General features: G+C 38.5%; 1 protein-coding gene across 1 annotated transcript in view; it reads left to right on the top strand.

Annotated features, from left to right (window-relative positions):
* The window catches only part of CDC42BPA (CDC42 binding protein kinase alpha), a 774,086-nt gene that overhangs the window by 578,602 nt on the left and 179,258 nt on the right, over positions 1-16,226 (top strand). Inside the window, exons 13-14 of the mRNA XM_007936985.2 lie at positions 1,672-1,914; positions 2,173-2,283. Coding sequence (XP_007935176.1) covers positions 1,672-1,914; positions 2,173-2,283 — 354 coding nt within the window. The remainder of the gene's footprint in view (positions 1-1,671; positions 1,915-2,172; positions 2,284-16,226) is intronic.

The following is a 16,226-nucleotide window of genomic DNA, read 5'->3' as shown; positions in this document are numbered from 1 at the left end:
CAGACGGCTGGCGGTTCAAATCCACCAGCCACTCCTCGGAAGGAAGGTTGGGCAATCCTACTTCCGTAGTGATACTGCCTCGGAAACCCAAGAAGGGGTCGCTATGAGTTGGGGCCGACTCGACGGCACATAACAACAACAACAACAACATGAAGAACCTGTACATATAGACTGTTATTCAAACAGAACAAGAGGAATACTGCGTGGTTTAAAATCAGGAAGGGAGTGTGCCAGGGTTGTATCCTTTCACCATACTTATTCAGTCTATATGCTAAACAAATAATCCAAGAAGCTGGACTCTGAAGAAGAGGAACATGGCATCAGAATTGGAGGAAGACTCATTAACAACCTGCGATACACTGATAATACAACTTTGCTTGCTGAAAGTGAGGATGACTTGAGGCACTTACTGATGAAGATTGAAGACTACAGTCTACAGTGTGGATTACACCTCATATAAAGAAAACAAAAATCCTCACAATTGGACCAGTGGGCAGAATCATGATAAATGGAGAAAAGATTAAAGTTGTCAAAGACTTGGTTCTACAATCAACGCCAATGGAAGCAGCAATCAGGAAATCAGGTGACATATTGGATTGGGCATATCTGCTGCAAAAGAACTCTTTCAGGTGCTGAAGAGCAAAGATATCTCCTTGAAGACTATGGTGCACCTAACCCAAGCTATGGTATTTTCAGTCACCTCATATGCATGTGAGAGCTGGACAGTGAACAAGGAAGACCAAAGAAGAGTTGATGTTTTTAAGTTATAGTGTTGGCAAAGAATACTGAAAGTACCATAGACTTCTAGGAGAGCTAACAAATCTGTCCTGGAAGAACTCTAGCCAGAATGTTCCTTGGAAGCGAGAATGGCCAGACTTGCTCTCATCTGCTTTGGTCATGTTGTCAGAAAGGACCATTCGCTGGAGAAGAATATCATGCTTGGTAAAGTGGAGGGTCAATGAGGAAGGGGAAGACCCTCAATGAGAGGGGTTGACACAGTGGCTGCAATGATGGGCTAAGGTATAGATATAGCAAGGATCATGAGGCTGGCACAGGACCAGGCAGTGTTTCGTTCTGTTGTGCATAAGGTTGCTATGAGTCAGAGAGTACTTGACAGCACCTAAAAACAACAACATTTTCCATCAGTGAGAATTTTTTTCTGCTGGAAGGCAGGTGGTTCCACTGATCTGAGTCCATTTAAGCCCCCTCTGAGTGCAATTTGGGAGTTTCAGGTTTCACTTTCAATCTTTGCTGCTGGCCTACACCCACATCAAGGACAACTCTTGTTTTTATCATATGTAATCATTCAGTGTAATTTGGGGGAAGGGGGACTGCACAGATATCCATTAAATTTCACAAAATATTTATTTTGGCCATGTTTTATGTATTCCTGTAATTCTTATTTATTTGTAGAAAGTAAGGTACTAGAAGGCTAAATCAGCTGCTCCTTCTCTTTTAGCATGTTAACATAAGGATTTGAGAATATAAACAAGGTACCATGCCCTAAATAGCTGTTTTAAAGTAGTTCATTTCATTTCATTTTACCCTCAGGTGAATAGTTTTGGCTCTCCTTGACTTCATAATATTGACTTCATAATAGCCAATTTGATGGCCAAATTTGATCTCTAGCTTGCAGAATTGGTAACTTGTATTCTTTTTACAAAACTGTAGGAACTAGTCCAGGCTAGTGAGCGATTAAAAAACCAGTCCAAAGAGCTGAAAGACGCACACTGCCAGAGGAAACTGGCCATGCAGGAATTCATGGAGATCAATGAGCGACTAACAGAATTGCACACCCAAAAACAGAAACTTGCTCGCCATGTCCGAGATAAGGAAGAAGAGGTGGACCTGGTGATGCAAAAAGTTGAAAGCTTAAGGCAAGAACTGCGCAGAACAGAAAGAGCCAAAAAAGAGGTTAGTCTTCAGGCAAATTTTATAGTGCAAGTTTTATAGTGATTAAAGCTGCTTTTTCAGACTAGTGAAATAATATATATTTTATTCTTTAGTTTTTTTTTTTAAATGGCTATTTTTTTTTAGTTTGGTAATATTAATATGAATTTTAACATTCAAGTTCTCTTCCTATTAAAAGGTAAATTTCCAAGGGGAAAAACATTGTTTTGTTTGAACACCAATTATAATAAGAAAATCTGCTTCTTTCATTTTATTTTAAAGCTGGAAGTCCATGCAGAAGCTCTAACTGCTGAAGCATCTAAAGACAGGAAACTGCGTGAACAGAGCGAACACTATTCTAAACAACTGGAAAATGAATTGGAGGGCCTGAAGGTATCTCCCCCCCCACCTTCTTTATTGTGCTTTGGGTGAAAGTTTATAGAGCAAATTTATTTTCCATACAACAGTTCAAACGCATTTTGTCATGACATTGTTTGCAATCCCCATAATGTAAGAGCTCTCTTCCCACTTGCTCCTTATGGTTACCTTTTCCCTGTGCCTTCTTTCCTATACATTCCAGCCCTCTGAGTTATCTCCCTATGCAAATACTGCACTTATGATCTCCCATGGTTGATTGTTCTAAGGAGTATACTTACCTAGTGTAAATGTTCACCTTATACAACTCTTTTTCAGCTGGAAGTCACAGGAGTGAGTTCAGTTCCAGGCATGAAGGGCGACTAGGGGCCATAGTCTTGGCGGTTTCACTAGTCTCTATCAGACCAATAAGCCTGGTCTTTTTTTATGATTTTGAGTTTTGTTCCACATCGTCTCCCACTCTATTCAGGATCTCCTATTTTGATACATTTCTGAGTGGTTGCCAGTGGTAGTTCTTCTGGGCATCATCTAGTTCTTCTGGTCTCAGAGTCAGGGGGGCTGAAGTTCATATGAGCCATTAGTCCCTTGGACTATTTGTGTCCTTGCATCTTTGGTTGTGTTCATTCTTTTTTGCTCTGGATGTGGAGAGGCCGATTGTTGCATCTTAGATGGCTGCTTGCAAACTTTTAAGACCCTAGTCACTACTCACCAAAGTAGGATGTAGAACAATGTTTTTGTGTAGTACGTTATGCCAGTTGAGTTTGATGTCCCCCATGACCATGGACCGAGACCTGTGGGCCCAGTGACTCATTCCCTCAGGGTGTTAGGCTGTGGCTAAGAAGTTATCAAAATTTTGCTACTTGTTAGCTCTATTGTATATATAGACATTCTTATAGCACATAGAAATACATATCATCTGCCAAACTTATATATATATAGTCATCTGTATATTCCCTTTTGCCTAGACATAGCCAATCATTTTTCCTGTCAACTTATGGATCCACCTGTAAATTAATGTTTGTTATTACTGAAAATGCAGTATTGTGTATGTAAAAGTGTTTATCTTTGTTGTCTGTGCCTTTTGTGCATCTCATTGTGTCTTCCTTTTCTGTAGTGTTACTGTGGTGGTCACTCAATTTTGGTATATTGCCATTCCCTTTACCCAAATCAATATTTGTCTCTTACCGTCTAGAAATTTTCCTTCCCTTCCCCTCTCATCCATGGTAACCACAAAGACAGTTTCTTTCCATATGTAAACCTTTCCTTGACTTTTTACAATGGCGGACTAATATAATATTTGTCTTTCTGTGATTGACTTACTTCACTCGGCATAACATCCTCCAAGTTCATCCACATTATGAGCTTTTTCATATATTCTACATTATTCTTTACTGTTGCATAGTATTCCATTGTGTATATGTATTATTGTTTAGTTATCCATTCCTCCATTGATGGGCACTTAGGTTGTTTCCATCTCTTTGCTATTGTAAATGGTGCTGCAGTGAACATGGGTGGGCATTTATTTATTCATGTCTTGGCTCTCACTTCTTTAGGATATATACCTTGTTAAGGGATTGCTGGATCAAATGGTATTTCTGTTTCCAACTTTTTAAGGAGTCGTCATACTATTTTCCCCAATGGTTGTATCATTTTAAAGTCTAACCAGCAGTGTATGAGAGTCCCAATCTCTCCACATCCTTACCACCATTTGTTATTTTCAGTCTTGTTGAACTTTGCTATTATTGCTGTGTTGAGATGGTATTTCATTGTTGTTTTGATTTTCATCTTTGTTGGCTAATGGCAGAAGATGAGCTTCAGGTTGGAAAGCACTCAAATTAAGACTGGGGAAGAGCTGCCACCTCAAAGTAAAGTTGAACATAGTGATGTGGATCAAGTAATGCTTTCTGGACCTTCACTCACTCATAAGGCATGACTCATAATGGGAAGAAACTGATGCAAACATTCATTAATAATCAGAACATGGAAGTACAAAGTCTGAATCTAGGAAAATTGAACGTTGTCAAAAAAGAAATGGAATGCATAAAGATCCATATCCTAGACATTAGTGAGCTGAAATGGACTGGTATTGGCCATTTTGAATCAGACAGTCATATAATCTGCTATGCCAGGAGTGACAAATTGAAGAGGAATGACATCACATTCATCATCAAAAAGAACATTCCAACATCTCTCCTGAAGTACAGTGCTGTCCGTGATAGGATAATATCCATACACCTACAAGGAAGAACTATTATTCAGGTTTACACACCAACTACCAAAGCAAAAGATGAAGAAATTGAAGATTTTTACCAGTTCCTGCAGTCTGGAATTGACCAAGCATGCAATCAAAATGTATAGATTACTGTAGGTGATTGGAATGTGAAAGTTGAAAACAAAGAAGCATTGGTGGTTGGAAAATATGGTCTTGGTGATAGAAATGATGCTGGAGATCGCATGATATAATTTTGCAAGACTAAAGATTTATTCATTGCAAATACCTTTTTGCAACAGTAGTTCTTCTAGCATGACAAATATATAACATAAAAGAGCTGAACAGATTTCAAAGAGCGGCTCAAGAAGAAAAGTAAATTGTTATAATGAAATTTGCAGAGAACTGGAGTTAGAAAACCAAAAGGGAAGAACACACTCAGCATTTCTCAAGTTGAAAGAATTAGAGAAAAAATTCAAGCTTCAAGTCGCAATATTAAAGGATTCTATGGGAAGATTGGGCAATCTACTTCTGTAGAGATACTGCCTTGGAAATCTAAGGAGGGGTTGCTATGAGTCAGAAACAACTCGACAGCAAGAGTGAGTGTGAGTGAGTGATATGTGGAATATTGAATGATGCAGGATGCATCAAAAGAAAATGAAAGAAATACACAGAGTCACTTTACCAAAAAGAATTGGTTGACATTCAGTCATTTCAGGAGGCAGCATATGATCAAGAACCAGTGGTACTGAATGAAGAAGTCCAAGCTGCACTGAAGGAAATGGCAAAAAAAAAAAAAAAATGAGGCTCCAGGAATTGATGGAAAACCCATTGAGATGTTTCAACAAACAAATGTAGCTCTGGAGGTACTTACTAACTTATACCAGGAAATTTTGAAGACAGCTGCCTAGCCACTTGACTGCAAGAGATCCGTGTTTGTGCCCATTTAAAAGAAAGGTGGTTCAACAGAATGAGGAAGTTATCAAACATACCATTAATATTGCATGCAAGTAAAATTTTGCTGAAAATAATTCAAAAACAGTTGAGCCATATATTGACAGGGAACTTCCAGAAATTCAAGCTAGATTTAGAAGAGGATACAGAACAAGGGATATCATTGCTGATGTCAGATGGATCTTGGCTGAAAGCATAGAATACCAGAAAGATGCTTACCTGTCTGTGTTTTATTGACTATGCAAAGACATTTGTCTGTGTGGATTATAACATTATGGATAACATTGAGAAGAATTGGGATTTAGAACACTTAATTGTGCTCATGAAGAACCTGTACATATACGAGGAGGCTGTCATTAGAACAGAACAAAGGAATACTGTATGTTTAAAATCAGGACGGGAGTGTATCAGGAATGTATCCTTTCACCATACATATTCAATCTGTATGCTGAGCAAATAATCTGAGAAGCTGGACTGCATGAAGAAGATGGCATCAGATTGGAGGAAGACTCATTAACAACCTTTGATGTACAAATGACACAATCTTGCTTGCTGTAAGCCAAGAGGACTTACTGATGAAAATTAATGACTACAGTCTGCAGTATGAATTACACATCAACATAAAGAAAACAGAAATCCTCACATCGGGACCAGTAAGCAGAATCATGATAAACTGAGAAAAGATTGGAATTGTCAAAGATTTCATTTTACTTAGATCTACAATCAACACTCATGGAAGCAGCAGTCAAGAAATCAGGTGTTTTATTGCACTAGGCAAATCTGCTGCAAAAAACCTCTATGAATTGTTCAAAGAGGTGTTACTTTGAAAACTAAGGTTTGCCTATCCCAAGTGTGGTAGTTAAGGTTGTAGTCAACTTGACAGGGTCTGGTTGAGTGGCTAGGCAGCTGGATATAGTTATTCCCCATGGTGAGATTGGCAATCAGTTCCATGGTGGAATCTACTGGAGCAGCTGAGTAGCTGCTTTAGGGATATAGTCTGCTTCCAGTGTATTAAGAAGCAGCTTTGAGGAAGGTCTCCAGCTGATGGTATGCTTGAGCCCTACATGTAGTCGAGTCATTGTTCAGCAGCCTGGCTGTATTCATGTCTTCTGCCCATTTTTTTAATTGGATTGTCTTTTTGATATTGAGATGTTGGAGCTGTCTGTAAATTTTAGAGATAAGTCCCTCAGCAGATAGGTTGTTTCTGAATATTTTTTCCATTCCACGGGTTTCTTTTTACTCTTTTCAAGAAGGCTTGTGATGCACATAAGAATGTAATATTTAGAAGGTCCCAGTGATCTAGTTTATATTCTGCTGTTTATGCATTTTTATTTATGTTTGGTACTCTATTAATTGTGTGTATTAGTGCCTAAGGCATTTGACTGCTAACCATTAGGCTCGTGGTTCATACCCACCAGGTACTCCTTAGAAGGAAGATTAGACAATCTACTTCCTTAGAGATACCTCCTCAGAAACCCAAGGAGGGGTCATTATTAGTTGGGATTGAGTTGGCGGCAGTGAGATTTTTATTTTTATTTTTTTAATATATGGCATTAATGGTTGCCCCTATTTTTTATTTGATGAACTTCATAGTTTTAGGTTTTATGTTTAAGTTTTTGATCCATCTGGAGTTAGTTTTTGTGTGTGGTGTGAGGTATGGATCTTGTTTCAGTTTTCTGCAAATGCATATCCAGTTTTGCCAGCATCACTTATTAAAGAGACTATCTTGTTCTCATTTAATGGACAAAGGTATCTGGTGTCTATTGATTTCAGATCTGTTGTGTTAATTAAGTTTGTGTGTCAACTTGGCTGGGCCTGGTTGAGTGGCTGGGCAGCTGGATGTAGTATTCCCCATGATGACACTAGTCATCAACTCCATGGTGGAATCTACTTGAGCAGTTGAGTAGCTGCCCTAGGGATGTGGTCTGCTTCCTTTATATAAGGAGAAGCCTTGGGGAATGGTCTCTAGCTTATGGCACACTGGGACCCTGCATGTAGCCGTGTTGTTGTTCAGCAGCCTGCCATGCTCTGCCAACCTTGGGACTTAAAATGGATTTGAATTAACAGCCTGCCATGTGGTTTGGTAACATCAGGACTGTGCCATTTTATTTATCGACCTTGGGCTTGTTAGCCTCATCAACCAGTACCTGCCTGAGTGAAAAGATGCCTCTAGCACCAGTGGGCTGGGAGCAAGAAGCAGAGCTGAAGCCCGAGGTCAAGGGGCTTTCACCCCTCCCCTAGAGCCTGGCACTTGGAACTCGGACTTCTAGCCTCCCGAACTGTAAGAAAATAAATTCCTGTTTGTTAAGGCCACCCCATTTGTGGTATATCCTTGTCAAAGTGGCACTAGGTAATCACAACATCTGTGAAATTTAATTTTCTTCTCTTTAGCCCTGCTAGAAACTTACATACTTTCCTCAGTGTAGAATGAAAACTTACCATCCTTTCAAGCCTAGTATTGGTACTTCTCATGGGCTGGAAAAGAATGTATATTGTGCTGTTGTTGGGAGAAGTGTTCTGTATGTCTATAAGGTCAAGTTGATTGTATTGCTCACATCTTCTGTGTCTTTGTTGAGTTTCTTTCTAGTTGTTCTATCCTTCATTGAAACCAAAAAGAAAAATAACAAACTCACTGCCAGTGAGTCAATTCTGACTCATAGCAACCCCTTTTTGGTTTCTAAGGCAATAAAGCTTTATGGAAATAGATTGCCCAGTCTTCCTCCCATGAAGTGGCAGATGGGTTTGAACCACCAACCTTCTGGTTAGCAGTCACATGCCTTAGACATATTAAAGTCTCCTACTATTAGCGTAGTGCCTAAGGCATTTGACTGCTAACCAGAAGGCTGGAGGTTCAAGCCCATCAGCCACTCCTCAGAAAGAAGATGGGGCAATCTACTTCCATAGTGATACTGCCTTGGGAACCCAAAGAGGGGTCACTCTGAGTGAGATCCAACTCCATAGCAGTGAGTTAGTTAGTTAGGTAGTACTATTATTGTGGAGTTGTCTGTTTCTCTTTTCAATTCTGTTAAAGTTTGCTTTATGCATTTGGGGGCTCTTTCATTGGGTATCTAGATATTTATTATGGTTATGTCCTCTTGTTCAATTGACCCTTTAATCATATATTTTCCTTCCTGTCATTATGGTGGTTTTTGTCTTAAAGTCTGTTTTATCAAATTAATATTGTCACTCTTGTTCTTTTTTGATTGTCATTTGCTTGATATGTTTTTTCCAACCTTTTAATTTTTAGTCTCTTTTTGTCTTTTTTCTAAGGTGTGTCTCTTGTAGATAGCATGATAAGTCTTATTTTCTTATCCATTCTGCAACTCTCTCTCTTTCATTTGGTGCATGTAATCCATTTACATTTGATAAAATTACCAGCAAGTATGAATTTATTGCTGTAATTTTTTTTGGGGGGGGGTGTTGCTGATTTCTTTATTCCATGTAATTTTCTGTGCTAAGCTCATTTTGTTTAGGATTTATTTTTATAATTTACTTCAATGTTACTGTTTTAGAATTTGCTAAATATTTGTGTTTGTGGTAGTTAAGGTTGTGTATCAGCTTGGCTGGGTCTGGTTTTGAGTGGCTGGGCAGTTAGATGTAGTTATTCTCCATGATGAGACTGGTAGTCAACTCCATGGTAGAATCTACTGTGAGCAGCTGAGTAAGCTGCCTTAGGGATGTGGTCTGTCTGTTTCCAGTATATAGTAAGATGCTTTGAGAAAGGTCTTGTGCTTTTTGGCACATCTGGATCCTGCATTTGGTCAAGTCTTCATCTCAGTGGCCTGCAATGTTGTCTGGTGATATTGAGACTGTTTCTGGACTTGAACTAGTGGCCTGTGGTGTTGCTTGATAATACTGGGACTGTGCCAGTTTACTTGTTGACCTCGGCTTTGTCAGCCTTAGCAGCCAGCAGCTGTCTGAGTTAAGAAAAGCCTCCAGCTTCAATGGGCCAGGAGCAAGAGGCAGAGCTGAAGCCCAAGGTCAAAGAGCTTTCATCCAGCCCCTAGACCAAGCACTTTGTACTCAGACTTCTAGCCTCCTGAACTGTAAAAGAGTAAATCCTTGTTTGTTAAAGCCATCTACTTGTGTTATTTTCTGTTAGAACAGCACTGGAGATAAAAACAATGCCTTTCCTCTTTTTTATTTTGATGAGAAAGTTTATCAGTTTTCTTTGAAGTTAACTCTGTAATTTAATATTTTCTTCCCAAATTTAAAATAGTCTGTTCTATCTATAAATCATCTTGATATCCTCTCCAACTGGAAATTGTGTAACTACCCTATTTGTTCCCGCTTTTTGCTTTGTATTTTTTCTCATTTACAAATTAATGTCTCTGTTTCTCTGTTTTCATTCTTGTAAGTTTATTTACTTTGGATACTTCTATATCTGGGTTGGTTTCTGGGTTACATTGCCATGTTTGTTAATCACAGGTTGTTGGCTACTGTAGTTGGTTCTCTGTACTACAGACTCTCTTTAGCATCTTTTGTAAGGTTGGTTTGTTTTTTACAGATTCCCATAATTTCTGCTTATCTGAAAATGTCCTAATTTTGCCATAATATTTGAGGGACAACTTTGCTGGTTATGAAATTCTTGGTCGGCAATTTATTTCTTTCAGCATTTTATATATGTCATCCCCATTGCCTTCTCACCTACATGGTTTCTGCCATGGTATCAGAGGTTAGTCTTATTGGTTACCCTTTGTCCAAACTGTTGTCGAGAATCCTTCTTTGTCCTTTGTTTTGGAAAGTTTGATTATATGTCTTGGTGATTTTCTTTTGGGGTCTATCCTGTTTGGGGTTTGTTGAACTTTTTGAATGCATATCTTCTTGTTTTTAATCATATTAGGGAATTTCTCTCCCAATTAATCTTCAACCATTTACTGTGTGTTTTTATTTGTTTTTTCTTTATTCTGAAAATGCAATCACATGTATTTTGTTTGATGGTGTCCCACATAAATCTTAGGCTTTCTTCTACTTTTTTTTTTTTTTTCCTATTTGTCCAGTTTAAAAAGTAGTATTAAGATATTTGTCTTCAGTCTCCCTAATTCTGTCTTTCATTAATTTTGTTCCACGCTTTTGCCCTTTCAACGTATTAATCTATTTCTGAAATCTCAGTGTTAATTATCTGGATTTTTATTGGCTGTTTTTGTATGGTTTCTAATTTTTCATTTGTTTCGTCAGTTTGTTTTGTATTGTTTTCCTAAATTGCTCTTGAATTTTGTCTGTGTTTTCCTTAATTTTGTAGGTGTTTTCCTTGATCTGTTTCTCAATTTGTTGGAGGTACCTAAATATAATTCTTTTGAATTCCTTATCAGCTAGTTCCAATGCCACTTGTTCCTCAGAGAGGTTTTCTGACTCTATATTTTGGCCCCTTGTTTGTACTACTTGCTTCTTTCTGTGAACTGGGATTGTCAGTTGTCTCTAAGACATTGTGATATCTTTGTATTTCTTTTTAGTAGGTGATTATGTATTGTTGTGATTCATCCCTGTTTTTTGTTTGTTTGTTGCTTTATTTTGTTTGATATCTCCAAGTGAACTGGGCTGGTTTGCTACTCTATTCACTAGTTTGGCAGCACATTAACACTATCCACCTGTCTCCTTGTGAGAATATGTGCACAGATCTCTGTTCACTATTTGTGTAGAGCAGTTGAGGGTGAGTTGAACTGGTATTGGATACTGTCTGTCATTGATCATTTGGTGCAGAGGGTGTTTGCCCTCGCCCAGTGGGTGGGTCTGCAGGAGGTACAGATGTGGTTGGATCATATGAGGATGGTTGCTTTCTGGTTGCCAGCCACCCCTGTGTATGCCTGTGCAGTCCTCAGCATGCGGAGCCAATTATCAAGTTACTGTCCTGATTGGAGCACTACTTGCAAATATTCAAAATGGCCACACTGTCAGGCCATTTGACAGTCCACGGCTCCCATTTATTTCTTTTGTTTTTTCATTCAGTTTCTTCTACTAGTCAGTGTTTAATCCACTTCCGATTCTTCCCTTTGAAGCTCAGGATCCCAGGGTTATCCTCTATATCTGTTTGAACTGGTTTCTTGTTACTTTGTTGTAGAGGGTCTGGATAGCGTGTCTGCCTATCCCACCATCTTGTTGGAAGTCTTATACTTTCCTTTTTACCAGTTGGAGGCTGATTTAAAAAAAAAAAAAAAAAATGCTACCAAGTCATTTCTGACTCACGGCGACCCTATAAGACAAAGTAGAACTGCCCTATAGGGTTTCCAAGACTGTAAATCTTTACAGAAGCAGACTGCCACATCTTTCTTCCACATAGTGGCTTGTGAGTTCAAACCATCATCTTTTTTGTTAGCAACTGAGCACTTAAACACTACAGCACCAGGGCTCACCCAGGAGACTGATATGCACTGCCATTGAGTTGATTCTGACTCATAGTGGACCCTACAGTACAGAGTGAACTGACCCTCAGGACTTCCAAAGCTATAAACCTTTATGGAAGCAAACTGCCTCACATTTCTCTGAGCAGCTGGTGGGTTCATATCTTTTGGTTAGCACAAAAATGCTTTAACCACTGTGCCACCAGGAGACTGATAGAGACTGCCTAATCATGCGGGACAGAAAGGGAGGATACATTTAGTGGGAAGAAGAAATCTGTCAGGAAGGAATTAAAATAGTTGTGAAGGGAAGCTTATCTTAGAAAGATGCAATGGAAATCTGCCTAAGAGAAGTGGGTAGAGGTCCAAACAATCTGTCTTGTAGGATGACATTTGTAGCTTTACAGACACATGTGTTGCAATGATATGATAATGGGTATGAGCTGACATCACAGGAGAAGTTGGCTTTGCAAGAGAAGTTGTTGTGCCTGCTCTGGAATTTGTCTGTCTCATTTTCACTCCTAGCTTCACCAGTTAAAAAACAAAACCAAACTCAGTGCCATCAAGTCAGTTGTGATTCGCGGTGACCTCCTTTGGGTTTCCAAGGCAGTAAATCTTTACAGAAGTAGATTGCCCAATCTTCCTTCTGTGAAGTGGTTGGTGGGTTTGAACCTCCAACCTTCTGGCTAGCAGTCACATGCCTTAGGCACTACACCACCAGAGCTTCTTGCCTCACTAGTTCCTAGCTGTATAATGCTGGACAAGTCATTTGAACTGTTTGTTCTTTGTCTCATCTGTAAACTTCTATCTCATGGGTTTTATTTTAGAAATACATACATTCATATGTAAACTGATACATCAACAAAGCTCAGAAATTGTTCGCTATAATAATATCATATATGTCAAAGTGATTAAATTGAGTCCACAATGTTAAATGAATTTGGCATCTGCTTTTTTTTAACTCTAGAACCTTTGCTTATCTTGTTTCCTCTGTATTTCCTAACAGCCCCTATTTCTACCCACTCTTTGCATAACTATTCCTAGTCTAGGTTCTTATTCATTTAGCAAATACATGATATTCATTCAACTTGAATATGATCTTAAATAGTCTCAATACTCCTGCTTCTGTGCTGCTTTAAAATTTTGTTAATATAAAGCATCGTTCTTATAATAATTATTTATTCACATTCCTGTCTCCCCACCCAAACTGTGAACTAGCTTAATGAAAAAAGAGGCAGGGGTATTATCATCTTGGCACAGGGCCAGATATTTAATATACTTGTTCAATAAATTTGTTAAATCAGTGAATGAAGGTTGTGGTAAAACTGACCAGAATTTTTTCTCTGACAATTTCATGTGGCACCTAACAACAACAATATGCTTCCAGCAAAGTCATTATATTCCTGCCTCATGTAATTTTTAGTCAGGGCTACTCTGTTTCCATGTGCTTTGGGTAATAAAGAATCATAAAGTACACATTAGAAAAAATCTTAGAGATTATTTACATTTGAGAAAATTGAGATCCAGAGGAGTTGAGATTTTATAAATAAAAGTAAAAGAGTACAAATTAAACCCAAGTTTCTAATTCACAGTGCCATTTTCTGTCCAGTAGTTTTGATTTTTATTATTCACTATAATAAACACTGACACATTGAACTCTGAAGCACATTTATTTACATACTTGTCCAAGTTGCTTAATCTTGTGTCATTTATAAATTTAGATAATAATAAAATTATAAATAATGTTGTTGTTGTTAGAGGCCATTGAGTTGATTTTCAACTCATAGTGACCCCAAGTGACAGAGTAGAACTGCCCCAGCAACTATTGTACTAATTTATCATATGTTCTTTAATTGTAGTCTTGTTTGTTTTTAAAATTACAGATTTATTTATCTTTTTCCTCAATGTTTTTTTCTATTGCTTCAAAGCTTGGCTTGTTCTTTGTTCAAAGTTTTGATAAGTACAGGTATGTATTGCTTGTCCACTCAGATGGTGTCAGACAGCATATACATCCATGGTCTCATAGGAGTTTTTTGTTGTTTTCTAAAAAAAAGGGAGGGGGCAGCTTTCCTATTATTTATTATGTTGCCCAATGGTTTTAAACTCCACAAACCTAGATTCTTGCAGCAGAGAACCACAGGTGGGATACAGGTAAATAAGGCTGAGGACATAGTTCTATGCATGAGCTGTCAGGTTTTTCTGGCTGGCAGGTGGGTGGCAGTGGCTTTGGGCTCAGGCTGCTCCTGTTACTCAAGCTGGCAAAACAGGAGATGGGACTGGATGCACTCCACTCCCTCCTTACTCTCCTCTTGCTCTTCTCCCGCCATGGCCCTCTCAGCCATCACTGCCACTGCCCATTTCTCTGGCCTCCTCCAGGGTAGCAGCAGCAATTACAGCAGCCACGAGGATGGCCAGAAACAGGCTCCCATAAGGTTTTAACATGGTGTTCACTCAACATCCAAGTCACATAATGTCTTATTTCACTGGAATTTGTTTTGCTAAATGGCATGATGTGAGAATCTTTCTGTCTTCTGGTAGCATAGTGGCTAAAGCACTTGACTGCTAACCAGAAGGCTGGCGGTTCAAACCCACCAGCCACTCCTCAGAAGGAAGGTTGGGCAATCCTGCTTCCATAGTGATACTGCCTCGGAAACCCAAGGAGGGGTCGCTATGAGTCGGGGCCGACTCGACGGCACATAACAACAACAACAGTGGTTCCAGTTAAATTTCAATTCATCACTGCCTTCCCTAATGATTGATGATGCCTTACATACTGAATTACGGGGCTCTGGTAGCACTGTGTTTAAGGCATTGGGCTGCTAACTAAAAGGTCAGCAGTTTGAATCTAGCCATGGAGAACGATGAGGCAGTCTGCTTCCATAAAGATTTACAGCCTTGGAAACCCTGTGGGTGTCACTCTGTGTAAGAATCAACTCTGTGGCAGTGGGTTTGGTTTTTTATTTTTATATATTAAATTATTAATTTGGGAAGTTCTGTTTGGTCATTGGTATGTTTGCATTTACTCCTCCTAGTACAGTGATTCTTTAACTATTAAAGACAAACTAACTAAACTAACCCCTGCTTTCTAGCCAATTCCAACTCATAGAAACTTAGAGTATGTTTTAATATCCAAAAAGACTCTTTTCCCCTTCCCTCTTTACTCTCTTTCTCTTTGCAAACTTTAGTATTTTTATCAATTTATTCTTGCTTATGGACTAGAAGCATTTGTTTCCATTTCCCCACACACAAACACACAAGTTTTTTGTTTTTCAATATTAAGAATTACATGGAAGATAATTTGAGAAAAATTGAACCACATGTACATTTAATCTTTCCATTCAAGCACTTGGTATTTTTCCACATTGTTTCCAGTCTTCTGTGTCTTTTATAAAATTAGTAGTTTTCTTCATATAAAGCAGACAAATTTCTCACTATTATAATCTCTTTATCTGTGTATTAGTATGTGGTATTATTTGTTTGTTGTAACTGTTAACAATGTAATCTTTTTTGTTATTTTTTCTTATCACTTACTATAATACCTATTAGATATACTGTTGATTTATTTTTATCTTACAAGCTATTTTACTGTACCCTACCAGTTCTAATCCACCATTCATCTGTCAGTTTGTCATACTATGGTAGCTTGCATATTGCTGTAAGACTAGAGACTATGCTACCAGTATTTTAGATACCTTCAAGGTCACCCATGGTGGACAGGCTTCAGTGGCACTTCCAGACTAAGATAGACTCAGAAGAAGGAGGGGGCCATCCACTTCTCAAAGAATTAGCCAGTGAAGACCTTATGAATAGCAGAGAAACAGTGTCTGATATATTACTGGAAAACTTTATGAACAGCCCTGAAACATTGTCTGATATAGTGCTGGAAGATGAGCCTCTCAGGTCAGAAGGCACTCAAAATACAATTGAGGAAGAGATACCTCCTCCTCAAAGTAGAGTTGACCTTAATGATGTGGATGGAGTAAAGCTTTTAGAACCTGCATTTGCTGATGGTGTGTGACTCAAAATGTGAAGAAACAGCTGTAAACATTCATTAGTAATCAGACTATGGAATGTATGAATATGAATCTAGGAAAATTGGAAGTTGTCAAAAATAGAATGCATAAAGTGATACTGTAGGCATTAATGAGCTGAAATGGCCTGGTTTGGGCCATATTGAATCAGATAACTATATGATCTACTATGCTGAGGAGATGACAAATTGAAGAGGAATGACATGGCAGTCATCATCACAAAAAATGTTCCAAGATCTATCCTGAAGGGCGGTGCTATCAGTGACAGGATAATATCCATACACCTATAAGGAAGACTAGTTCATACTAGTGTTGTTCAAATTTAAGCACCAACTACCAAAACCAAAGATGAGGAAACTGAATATTTTTACCATCTTCTGCAGTCTGAAATTGACCAAATATGCAATCAAGATGTATTGATTATTACTGGTG

Source organism: Orycteropus afer, unplaced genomic scaffold (assembly GCF_000298275.1).
Source record: "Orycteropus afer afer isolate SDZICR_OR568_19922 unplaced genomic scaffold, OryAfe1.0 scaffold00039, whole genome shotgun sequence".
NCBI lineage: Eukaryota > Metazoa > Chordata > Mammalia > Tubulidentata > Orycteropodidae > Orycteropus > Orycteropus afer.
The sequence above is the reverse complement of the archived record's forward strand: the minus strand, read 5'-3'. Positions and strand labels throughout refer to the sequence as shown.